The sequence below is a fragment of the Plectrocnemia conspersa genome, unplaced genomic scaffold, assembly GCF_051122295.1.
Source record: "Plectrocnemia conspersa isolate PC_06_02 unplaced genomic scaffold, ASM5112229v1 ptg000006l, whole genome shotgun sequence".
Lineage (NCBI taxonomy): Eukaryota > Metazoa > Arthropoda > Insecta > Trichoptera > Polycentropodidae > Plectrocnemia > Plectrocnemia conspersa.
This window is the reverse complement of record NW_028277170.1, coordinates 14,166,542-14,180,326: the sequence shown is the minus strand read 5'-3', so window position 1 is coordinate 14,180,326 and position 13,785 is coordinate 14,166,542. Positions and strand designations below refer to the sequence as shown.

Here is a 13,785-nt window from a genome sequence, read left to right as displayed (position 1 = left end):
ATTCATATGCAAAAATATTTTTTTACCCATACAATATGTAGGTATTATTAGCATTAGCTTGTATCAAATATGCTATTATGATTTATTTTACTACATATGCTACATATTGATTCGTCTTTCACATTCTCTCGTATGCTATTAATTTGTAATTAAATGGTCACAAATAATATTGCAATTAAATCGCTAATGCAAAGGATTTAGGGATAAACGTACATAAAATATTCGTATTATACATGAATTTATAAAAATATGCAATTTATTGTATTACATTTCACATAAAAATATACAAAAAAATCAAAAAAGAATCAACTTGAAAAAATATAATGAAGTTAAACTTGTTCGATACTTATCCTAGTTACATGAAGCACCCCGATGCGTTATACACCAATAACCGTTATTTAACATGCTTGAAATTTTATTTTTATGCATATAGGAGTTATTGATATGTGCGAAGGACCGTTTAAAGGTTGGAATGGTAGCACTTGTACTTGGAGAGGCCAGTGCGGAGCCTATTTCCAAAATCGGCGTCCACGCATGAGAAATTCTTGACGGCCCTGTCTTGGATGAAGCCGGCGGCGTCCTTGAGGTTGCCGACGATGTTGTCGACCAGGCGAGTTTTGGCGGCTTCGTCCAAGACATGTCTCCAGAAGATTCCGGGTTGGGTGTAGTTGTCCTCGTCGGCGGTGTCGATGCGCTTAACATCGCCGCACACGTACTGTTTGGACTCCAACTTTGCGGCCCAGGCGCTTTCTGTCGGTCCGCTGAAGGAGTTGGGGAAGTAATTTGGTGCGCCGTCTTGGTTGTAAATGCACTGAGGACCATCGCGCTGGTAGTTCTTGGTCTTGGTAGCGAATGGGCAATTGACAGGCAGCTGCAAGTAGTTGGCGCCGAGGCGATGACGATGGGTGTCGGAGTATGAGAAGAGACGCCCTTGCAGCATCTTATCGGGAGACGCCTCGATTCCGGGCACCAAGTGCGCCGGGCTGAAAGCGATCTGCTCCACTTCGGAGAAGTAGCTCTTAGGGTTCCTGTTGAGACAGAGCTTACCGACGGGGATCAGCGGGTAATCCTTGTGCGACCACACCTTGGTCAAGTCGAACGGGTTGAACTTGCAAGATTCGGCTTGGGCGAACGTCATGACTTGGATGTAGAAGCTCCATGTAGGGTAATTCTTGTTCTCGATGGCGTTGTACAAGTCCCTAAGACTATAATCCGGATCGGAGCCTGAGAGCTCACCGGCCTTATCCACCGGTAAGTTGTCGATCTTCTGATCGGTCTTGTAGTGGAACTTGACGTAGTGGGCCTCTCCGTCCTTGTTGACCATCTTGAAAGTATGCGAGCCGTAGCCGTTCATGTGTCGGTATCCGTTCGGTATGCCTCTATCAGAAAACAATATCATGACTTGATGCGTGGATTCCGGACGCAGAGACAAAAAGTCCCAGAACATGTCGGGATCCTTCAAGTGGGTGGCGGGGTTGCGCTTCTGGGTGTGGATGAACGACGGGAAGAGGGTCGGGTCGCGGATGAAGAAGATAGGCGTGTTGTTGCCGACCAGATCCCAGATGCCGTCGTCAGTGTAGAACTTCAATGCAAATCCTCTGGGATCCCTGACGGTGTCGGCGGATCCGCTCTCACCTCCCACGGTGGAGAACCTAACGGCGATTTTTGTCGTCTTGCCGATGGTCTCGAAGACCCTAGCGGCGCAGTACTTGCTGATGTCGTGGGTCACCTCGAAGTAACCGAAGGCGCCTGCGCCTTTCGCATGGACGACGCGCTCGGGAATGCGCTCTCTGTCGAAGTGGGACATCTCATCCAAGAAGTTGGCATCCTGGAGTAGAGCCGGTCCTCGTTCACCGACGGTCTGTATAGCGGTCTTGACACTGATCGGAGCTCCATGGCCTGTCGTCAGCACACCGCCATCTTCCTGCACATTCAGAGCGATAAAAAAATTATTACGATACAGAGTACAAGGATTAATTTTTTAAGTAATTATTGCTAAAAACATTTAAATTTATTGGGGAATGTGGAATTTATACGATAATTTTAATCAAATCATTATAAAATAAATTTTGACGATGTGTGTGTCTAGCAAGTATTATGCTTCCACTTCACTCTCCGAAAGTAGGCGACAGTTGGCCAAGGACGGGAAATATAATGTGAAAATTCGGGCTTACTTCGGTCGAGCTCGGTTGTCCCCGCGCTAAAATCTCTCGCAAGTTCTCCGAGGTCACCGCGAACGGGAGGTAAACTGGGGGTAATTTTGGTCGAGGCGGCCGACTTCGTCGCCTCCAAAAATTCCCTCGCTTTCCGAAAGTAATACCCGAAGACGCTTCGAGCGCGAGCGGCGAGATACTTCCCCTTTCGCTCTCTCGCGTGACGAGAGAGAGAGATAGAGATGGTTTATCGCAAACTGAGATAGAACGATTCAATTTTAATATGGGCGTCTTCACGATCGCGCCACTGTTTGGTATTTTTGCCCGATCTGGACGGCCAAAATTATTTCACCACTTTAGTTGATTCCATAAGTGCTCTTAGTCAAATATATAATATTATAAGTGCTAAAAAATACAATTATTTAAAGTATTTCTTTAATTGTAGGCCCGAGGAATAGGAATTCCGTGTTGAACGGTCGTGCGAATTTCGCCGCGTAGCGTAAAAAAAAAAATTGTATATGTCACAAATTTGCTGTTTTTTATTAAGAAAAAGTATTTGACTAGCATTTTATCATACTCGGTATCGTTTTTTTAAATATGTATATATTTAGTCATTCCAAACAAATTTTTATTTTATTTCATTAGTACGCGATCCACAATTTGACGTTTACTGATTTTACCACGGTAACCATATTATTAAAAAATTACAATCATTACAAAACTGTATTTTAAATTTGACGTTAACATTTCTTTAATTGTAGGCCCGAGGAAGAGGAATTCCGTGTTTAACGGCCGTGCGTAGCGTAATAAAAAAATTTAGCCGCGTAGCGTAAAAAAAAAAAATTGTATATGTCACAAATTTGCTGTTTTATATTAAGAAAAAGTATTTGACTAGCATTTTATCATACCCGGTATCGTTTTTTTTTAAATATGTGTATATTTGGTGATTCTGAACAAATTTTTAGGTCGTAACTTTCGCGACTAAGCCCCGTCCCATTTTTAAGAAAAATACATTTTTAAGGTATGCAATGTGTTAAAAACCGCAAAAATCCGCAGTCAATTTTGCATGTATCATAAAGAGAAAGACCTAAGCTATATATTGTATATAAAATCTCAATTCAGCAAATTGACTTTCCATACTTTTCCTTAAAAAATAATAGAAATTATTCATTAGTTGCACACTTGAACGTTTCCTGTTTATTATTTATTAGTGACAGTGAAGCCTCGATTCAACATAAAATGTCTTATTTACTAACATTGATCTATTCCGGTGCATTGCAATCATCCACCATCTCCTTTTTCTCCATTTGGCTTTAATTTTTTTTGTGTTTAAAACACGCACGTAGTTATAATACGCGAGGTTGAGAAGCGTGCACGCGTATGAAATTCCCGGCTGTGCGAACGCTATTCGAAAAACTGCGACCTTGACCGACTTCGGTCGAACTTCCACTAGGACAACTTTCGGAGAGTGAAGTGCGGGTATTAAATTTAACTCTTCTATCTTAAATAAATTTAGTTTAAGTCATCTCCAATTATTTAGATTTATTTATTGAACTATTAATTTTATAATAATAAATTAAATGATATACATTTCAGGGTTCTTAGAGACTGATAAGACACGTGATATTATACATGTATAACGAAATTTGAGGACACGATACTGCCACAGTTTATATTATGTCGACATGATTTTTTTCTAAAAATAAGCCTTGTAAAATTCTCGGCTAAGTTCGTTTACTAGCATAATCTATCATTATCACAAAATAATTGGTAACTTCGGTAAAAAAAAATTAAAATGAAGTAGAAAATGTTGAGAAAGAAAAGTCATAATTAAAAAGCATTTTTTTACTTTTATTGATTATCATTTATGTGGGTTTTTGAGTATACGATAACTGCTGTAGTTTTAATGATATCGTTATCAAAGTTATTCTAAAAATAGAGCTTGTGAAATAAAATACAACATTTTAAAAAAACGTCAAACTTTTTTTACACATTTTTATATAATATATAGAATTGCGTTATTTTTTAAAAATAAAATGAATATGTTCAATAAAAGTAGATTATCAAATAATATTATAAATGAAACGGCATCTACAATATTATTATCTGTAGAAACATTGTATAACATGTGATCACGAGTCTTGTAAATCTAACCATTTTTATTGATACTTAAGTTAAGATATTGATTAATGTTATATTAAGACACATAGCAAAACATTATTTTTTATATATGCCAAATAAATATACAAAATACGTGATCAACAGCAGTTAATATATATATATATATATATATGATCATTACATAATATACGCAAAATGATACAATCGCGTACGTTTGCTCGTTATCACCTGTTATCGCACAATAAAGTCACTTATGAAATAAAAACACTTACATAAAAAAACACTTACGAAATTATTTTTTAAATTGAAGTGTTTTTAAAAACAAACCTACGAAATTGCAACATATTAAGTGAAACCGAACATTCAATAGCTACCGAACAAAGCGGCAGAGCAATGAACAAATAATTAGTCAAGCGCAACTAAATTGTATAATGCAAACAAGATTGTGATATTTTACAACCACTTGTAAAACAAACCTATTACTATTTGCAAATACAAACGTACACAACCGTAAGATGGTCAAGGATGAATATGAACGTAATATTTTCTGAATTCTACAATTTTGCATACAATTTTTTGGCGCAGAATTAATCTCATAATGACTGCTTAAGTTAAAAATTAATTCAGCAACTCGAGCCTAAATAATTATTACTAAAAATTCGTCCACAATATTTTATATAACATTATATTTTTACGTTCTTTAATCTTATTTATCATTATATGTTGAATGTAAATTGTATGATTCTGCAATATTAGATGATATAAATCTCAGGTGTGATTAGTAGTAACCCAGTCTAGAAAATATTGCGATCTACAGCATAAAAGCAAGCTATGATACTTGTTTACGGAAAATTCCTCTAATGACGTGACGTTATGCGCGCAATTTTATAACTCGCTATCTATCAAGTGTTTGCGTTCAACGAAAAAAAGTTATTTGCTAAATAATTTTAGCAATATAGATGAAATATTATTTAAATATAAGGTGCAAATATAATTTATACAGAAAATTTATCGATTTTTTCTCTAGGTGACTTTGGAGTTCAGTTTGCCAGTTAGACTTTTGTGTTTTTTAATTCTTTCAATGGATGGATCTGTTACTAAAACACAATTTTTGCGCAATTAACATTACATGTTCGCCAATTCAAAAATGGTTTAAGCGATTAAAATCAGAGATGTTAATTAAAAAAATAGCTAACAGTACTTAATTCTCATTATAGTGTATCCTAAGATGCATTTCAAAAATCTGTAGGGTTTGTAAACACGGGATATTAGTGGCAATTTAGTGGAAAGGAAAACAAAAAACAAACAATCGCACTTTTGCATCAAATGTTAACTGTGAACGAAAAATTGATTGCATAATATCAAAAAATGTCAAACGCGTGAACAACGAGCTAAGACCCTAAATTAATTAATAAACATGTTATATTTTCTGTTTTAAAATAAATAGTGTGAACAATTCGATTGATTGCATTAATTGTTGAAAAAAATGGGCCGCTGTAATGAATCGTAACCCGATATTTTTATAACATGATAGTTAGAGTTTCCAAATAGATCATATTTTCAACATTTCGAATATATTCGTAAAGATACCACTTTAATAGTGAATTCGTCTTCATACATCCTATGTTATTCTATGTTACAAAAAACAATAAAAAGTATCAAGGCTATTTATTTTAATTTAATAATAATAGAGCGTTAAGTGTTTCAAGCATAATGCTTCCTCTACACTCTCTGGAAGTTACCGAACCAAAGGTCTACCGAATATGGTCGAGGTCGCCGAGACATTAGAGCGGGCAGACCCGAGCTCGACCGAAGTAGCCCCGAATTAACACATTATATTTTCCGTCCTTGCCCAACCATGGCCTACTTCCAGAGAGTGTGGAGGAAGCATTAAATCAGTTCGAAGTTTCATTCCTGCTACCGAAAAGACTATAAATTGGTAACCATAAAAAATAATCATTGATTTTGAAAGTTAGTAAAAAAAAAAAGTTAGAGCTAATTTTCATTAGAAATTATCTTAAAAATTCTGTTTTTAATCAATAAATAGCAGTGTAAATTTTTTACTAGTAATTTATTTTGCTCAATGAAATTAATTGTTTGTTGATTTTGAAAGTGAGGTAAGTCCACTCAAAATAAAATAATTTTAATAAAAATTGAAAGCGTGCAATGTTAGTTAGTTTCCAATATTACGAGGAAACTTTTAATGTTATTTTTAATACACAGCTGTGTAATACACAAAATTATTTTAATTAGTCGGTTTTTGGTATTTTCAGAAATTAAAAATAGAAAACTATTTCCCTACAAATATGAAACGTAATCCGGTGAGTATGAAGCTAAGCATTATCACTGCCAAGTCCTCAACAGAAGCATTGTAATTAAATTACTAGCGCCTAAATCATTAGAGTACACAGTGACTCCTGATCTTTTTGTAGAGACAGCGAATCCGCATTTGTGTGGATATTTTAAAACATTATCCGATCTTCAACATATAATACTACATATTCTGAGTTCTTAATTGCATACATATGGTTATCATTAATTTGCTCAATTTATAGTTCAGCGTTTTGATTATATGCTGTAAATGATATTCTATGATTAGTGTTTCTTGGGGAGAATTATTTTTTAAGAATTTTACGAGAAAAATGCCAAATTGAGAATTTTCATTTCGCTGTATTAATCTGATGATTTTTTTGAAAAAAATTTTTTTTTTTACATATACTATGTTCAAATGTTTTACAACTACGGTATTTTTATAGCACTGAATAAGAACGGGTTAGTCAGTGCCAGATGTTCATGAAAATATGAATGCTTTTTTTAGAGAATGGAAATTTGAATGGCAAAAAGTTGTTTATGATGTCTTCAAATTCGGCCTTATCCTGCTTTGGTAATCTAACTACAATACATGAATAAACATAATTAAAAACTGCTTCACGTGGGAATCGGCAGATTGAAAAAATATAATAGGGTTTTACACAGAGCTACACCATAAAATTTATTTTTTAATCGAAACTCACTACTCCTAATTTTTATTTAATATATTGTAAACAAGTATATAAACCTAGTCAAAGCAGTGTATCGCATTACAGACGATGTAAGACAAATATTTTTTAAATATTTTATACATATCTATACATTGTATGCGAGAGGTAAAAAGTGGAAGTTTTTCCAGCAAAGCCAGGTGCCAAGATCTGGTCCGGTAGGTTTGGCTGACCGATCGTTGCCAAACAGGTTTCCTGCATAGCTATCACGTTAAAAAAATAATTCGGCTGCTTATTTAAAACGACACGGCAACAGTGCGACTGCGTGATTGTTTTTTATTATCAGCGCTGCAAAACAGAACAGTCAAAATAGCGTATAATCAATCGTATGATAAAGACACAGTAATAATAGTAGCATTGGCTGATTGACCCTTGTACTGACCCCCGGCGGAACAACGTTCAACTCGATAACGAAAAAAATATTAGAAATGGCTAACCATTGAAAAAACGTAAGAAAAAAGTTAATGTAACGACTGGAGAGAAATATTATAATGAAAACGATTTACTAAGATAACATTTGTCATAAAATGCTTCTCAAATACGCGCATCATTTATTTAAAATTTAGTTTTAGGTTTGATGTTAGCATCTGGAAGTCATAAAATAAAACTTTTGGTAATTGAAAATGCGGAAAAACGAACTGAAATTAAAAATCTTCCTGTTGACTATTACAACCAGAGAGAAGTATAAATGGATAGATCTTTGAATATAGATTCAAAACTAAATAGTTTTAAAAAGTACCACGAAATGCAGAATTGTTATATCTTATCCGTTAAAGTAAATTAAAAATAAGAGACTGAAAAATTTCACTCCCAAATGTTACATTTTTAATTCAATTAATCAATTTTAATTATTATTACATTTATGAAACGACAATATCGTACTGGGCGTAAAAATTTGATAACGAAGAAAAAGGCTTAAAAATACTATAATACAAAGTAGTCAGTGACACTAGTATGATCTTGGAGGAAAATTATTTATAGCGCAGAAAGTGTTTTAATGGATTCTAACGAACCTTATGCAAGTGAATATCTAAATATGCGAATTAATAGTAATTTTGAATGACTTTAAAAATACCGATTATTAGAACATGATTAAAATTATCAGTATTTTAATTTATTAGCGGTGAAGAATTCATCACTAATGTTAATCAACCTGAATAAGAAACAATAAACAGCATCAGTCAAACCTTTGCATTGACTTCTGTCAACACTTGAAGTTAGCAAGATTATGTCTTAAAAAATCCGAAACACTTACTCCAGCGAATTCAAATCCAAATTTACACACCATGTCTATCGATCGATAGTATTAAAAATTTTGTCCTACAGAAATTGAAGGTGAATTAATTAGCATCCGTGATTTCATTCCAGCTGGTATGCTTAAAAAATATAATACAAGGCATTTTCAATTTGTAGATGTATAAATGTATCTAATTTATCTCTAAATATTTTTTTATGTATTGTTTTTTTCTGTGGCATTGTTTGTGGTTTATTATTACACGTGTATTAAAAATAAATGAATACATAATTTCTAAAATCACAAATAATTTACTCGTTACGTAAGTAGTATGATCTAAGTTTTAACACATATTTCACAAACTAATAAATGACCCAAGGGCTTTATAAAGTACAGTAAAACCTCGGTATAACAGAATTATGCGGGCAAAGGGGTGTCCATAAAAGTAGGTTTTTCGATTGTGTATTTTTAGTAAGAAAATAAATGGCAAGATTCAATGTCAGTGAAGTTTCCATAAATGGATGGAAAATATAATGTGATTCTAAACAATGATATATCATTATATATAATATATCACTGAAAAATTTTCTATCAAATTAAAATAAATAAATAATTTTTTCGAAAATACACTTTATGTGTATGTAGGTAAAAATTACGGTCAGAACATTTTTTATAGCATGTTTAAACATGTATAAGTTGAACAGGATGTTTTTAACAATTTTCACACTTGACCGGATATTTAGTCTGTTTTATCGAGGTTTTTCTGTACTTTAAATCGACATTTTAAAGCAATTGTGTATAATGGTATATATGGTTCGCCAGACATGAATAAAATATTTTCATTAGACACACAAGTTTTGCAAATTATAAAACACGTTTTAATAACAATATTACAAAAACACTGCTTCAACTGCAAACAACACTTTGAAGCTCAACAACAATTATTACATACGTAGAACTTTGAACTTTGTACGATTGAACAGAATAGAAAGTGTCGTAATTATAGTTAATATTTTATATTATAAAGACTAATATAATAAGAATTTAATAAATATTTAGAGTCTGATATTTTTTTATTTGATGTATAAAAAACTTGCATATAAATAATCTAAAAGTAGTATTGCCGTTTTAGCAAAACGCCGGTTCATTATTAATTCCAAACGGATATAAGCTCACGAACGCAATAAATTCTCAACTCAAGGCAGCTCTCAACCTTTTTCTTAGCAACACAAATTATATAAATAAGAGCCGTTAATTGCGCAAATATAACGCTGATGATAATTTTCTCATCCGTTCTCAAAGGCAACTTTCCCACTTAACATATCTAGTGTGATTATGCCATATGATCTAAATGCTAAAGTGAAATCGATTATACTGATTAACAGCAGGGACGTCATTTGGGGAAGGGGCAGGTAGGGGAATTTACCCTCCATTGAATCTGGTCATAAAAATGGATGTCATTAAATGAAATACTATGAATTTTAATGAAATCGAAATATTAAAAAAAAACCATGACTAGAAAAAACTGAAATGACGTCCCTTATTTTAAAAAAATAAGTCTCGAATCTATCTCGAAAATATTTTTTAAAATGTCATTTCAGTGAAATCATATCGAAATACATTTTCACCAGTAGATCTATATTTTTACCAGTAAAATAATAATTTATCTGGCAGGTGCTATTAAAATTATATGATTTCAACTTCTCCATATGTAGTAAAACATATTACATTTATATACTAAACATTATTTATTTACATGTAATGTTTACGTTAACTAATGTAACTAAACTATGTGATTTTGAAAACAAAGCATTTATCATACATAATAATTTATTGCGTCCCACATTAATACGCACAAACATATTCGCAATGAAAAAATCAGTATTAAATATGATGTAGCTATAATAGAAAACACTGTAATTAAAATAGTTTTGCGAAAATCTGATACACTTATTCTATTGCTAAAAATCACGCATGAGTTCATTTAACTATGGTGAACAGCTTTTTATATATAATTTATTATAAATGAATCAAGTGTCATTGAAATGTTAATTTTTAATACGTTAAAAATAAAAGGGAATGTTACACAGATGTTATTCAAAAGCGTAAGAATAGTATAAAAACCCTCTGTTGATATTTCGCGAAGTTTTTGTCTTATTTTATTTTTAGAATATTATACATTGGTAAATAAGTAAAAATAAAATATGGTATTTTATGTATGGAATATGTATCTAACTATCAACTAGAATCGTCACGATTTGTTTTCTAGCAATCGATATTTATAAATGGATCTACTTTTACATTTTAAATAGTTGTATATTACACGTATATAAATTAAGGTCATAAAGTTACATTTTAAGTATTCATCTGAAATTCAAATATGCTGATAACGAATATATTAATCGTTCTTCGTTATTACTATGTATCCGTAAAAGTAATACTTTTGCCCTTGTTCCATTTATTGTTCATTTAGTTAATATAAAAATATATCTTAATTAATTTGTGAAGAGTTTTAAAAATATTATTATGGCACATTATGGACTGGAAGAGAAAAGTCAGGTATTTTAAAAAAGCCTTCTTATAAGTCTAGTAGATAAAAAGTTATCAACAATCCCAAAGGCGATTAGGTTATCGCCAAAAACATCATTGTGTCTGACAAGCTCTTTGAGAAGCTGGATGGTTATTCTAAGCTTCAGAAGAGTCATCAAACTAAAGGGAGCTGACTTCCTGGCCGCAACGCTTTAGATTTAGAATAAGACACGTATTCACAACTCCCTAGGGCACCGTACGCCACAGCTTCCATTTTTTATCCAAAAAGCACGCACACTAAACCAATACAATCCTATGGTAGGAGTTGACAACGAGCTACTGTGATATTATATAAAGGGTATTTTAAAGAATGAATTTAATTTCGTTCGTTAATTTTGGGACACCCTATATTATTATTTTATGGAAATGGGTCGAAATATTTACATTTATAGCCAGATATGATCCAGACGAAAAACCTTGAATCGAGCATTGCCGCTTCAGGAACAAGCAAGACAATGAAGTATCTCAGGAAAATGCATTGATTGTTTTATCGTGATACTTTTAAAAAAATATTTTAAAAACAATCATTGTATGTTTTTGGATCAAAATGGGTGATCAAAATTAAGTTAAGGAGCTATTAAAAGATTGCTGCCATTCCAAACAACCTATCTTTGTGAACAAACATTCTCGAAAATCATGTCCATGTACTCCAGTGTCTTACTATGATTTTTCTTATGCAGCAATATTGTTTTAATAAGTTATTGCAGTCTTTATTGATTACGCACATTGACACATATAATCTGATTAGGGCAAGTAAATTGTATGTTAATTCCAGCTTATAAAGCTTTCTTTATAAAATGATTATAAGCGAATTATAAAGATTCAAAACTTGTCAGGCGAGAGATAACAAACATAAGCAAAGAGATTTATTTTAATGATAAAAATGCAAGTCATAATGATTTGCGAATAGCAAAAGTCAAGGCTATCTTGTGCGAATAATAAAAAAACGCTTTAGAATATTAAGTAGATATACAGTAAAAACCCGTTAATATGAAATCAATTAAATTTGAATTATTAAATTAATTTGGTTTGGTTTTCAGGGAAAGTTCGTTAAAAGCAAAGATCAAAGATTTTTCGGGAAGCAATATTGAATATAAAGACAATTATAATATTTTTAGTACCATTTGTGATACTATTTGGGACAATTATTACTGTAGATTTATTTATTTATTGTAAATCTTCCATTTAAACATGACAGGCATTAGTCATGGTAAACACAATCAACAAAAATTATAAAATTAAATTTATTTTTATTAATTATTGACTATTATTATAGTTTACAATCAATAGATGACTAGCGCTATTTTATTTTAATTATTCATCCCGATATTTATCTTTATATGAGATTCGAATACAGATATTTTATGGATTAGTTACTGAATTAAGCAATTGTTATTTTTTATTTATGACTTTTTTTTAATATAAGTTCTACGAAGTTCAACTTAGAAACAGGATTTTGTATGAAAATTATTTCAAAATATAGCCAAGAGCAATTGATCTACAGTTGCTTATGTAATAAGTCTGAAATGAATTATTCAAATTATCGATACATTTGTAAACAATGAATAAGCTTTATGTAAGAACTAGTCGATTGTGATTAATGTACATAATTTCGATTCGTCGCCATACAAAGGTTAAAATATGTATTAAAAAAATATTGCAAAAGTGTACGTTGATAATAAATAATCCCGCAAGTTATTTAACGTTGATGTGATAAGTTATTTATGATAATGATAATAATGTTACAAAAATATATTAAATAAACAAGATAAATGTTACTACACCAATTTTTATATATTTAAGTATTTATTAAATTAACACTAAATACGAGTATGAGGCGTGGCAATAATATGCATTGATTAAAATATATATTTAAAATAATTCGTGGAAGGCAGTTTAACAACCGTCGAAAAAATATTAATTTGAATAAACTAAATTATGAAGATACATCTCAACAATTTTATTTTCAAATTCGCGCCTCAATATTAAATCATTATATTATATAAAATGAGGTAGTAATATACCGACTACGATATTATTAATGTGACAAGATTTCCACTACAAATATGAAGTCAATTAATCAATTTGCAATTATGAATAGTATTAATTACATTAAATGTAGAAAGAGCTGGATTCACTTAATATCGCTATAAAACTAAAATTTAATAAAAACATCAAAATTATTTTTAAATAAATCTTAATCAATGTATATGACATAAAATGATAAAATTGAATTTATCTCAAGATAAAATAGTTCATTTTCATTATATATTTATTTTTTAAATACTTAATAACATATAGTTGAAATTAAACACGTCAACAAAATTTATTTTGTATTGATAATAACAATTCGTTCCCCGTCACGTCACTAACAATTATTTTATATAACTCTTGTGTATTGAGAGGTATATTATCACATAAGTAAAAAGTATGTTTCTAAAGAGAGAGTTGTACACTAAAAAAGACCCTATGAGGTGAATGAAAAAAAATGGCGTCGTTCATTGATTCGATTTTTCCGTAGTGGGAATACTTACGCCTACGACTTTCTTGTGGTTTACGAGCTGATCGGCTGCTGGCGTTCGGGACATGACGAAGAATTCAGGAGTCGCGTGCGGAGACCACTGGACAACTCTGTGCTCGAGAGTGAACT

The 13,785-nt window shown here is 31.9% G+C and overlaps 1 protein-coding gene across 1 annotated transcript; it reads right to left on the bottom strand.

Moving 5' to 3' along the window:
- Positions 1-238: 238 nt before the first annotated feature.
- On the bottom strand, positions 239-13,785 carry Cat (Catalase). The gene is made up of 2 exons (XM_088188374.1): positions 13,670-13,785; positions 239-1,924 (listed from the first exon to the last, which is right to left on the bottom strand). Exons 1-2 carry the CDS (start codon positions 13,721-13,723, stop codon positions 461-463), a joined length of 1,518 nt encoding a protein of 505 aa, XP_088044500.1. The 5' UTR covers positions 13,724-13,785; the 3' UTR covers positions 239-460.

Bases quoted from the DNA above. Each gene is read 5' to 3' on its own strand.
- Cat (XM_088188374.1), bottom strand. From the start codon at position 13,723: ATGTCCCGAACGCCAGCAGCCGATCAGCTCGTAAACCACAAGAAAGTC. The intron at 1,925-13,669 runs GTAAGTATTCCC...CTGAATGTGCAG, and splicing joins ACCACAAGAAAGTCGTAGGC to GAAGATGGCGGTGTGCTGAC.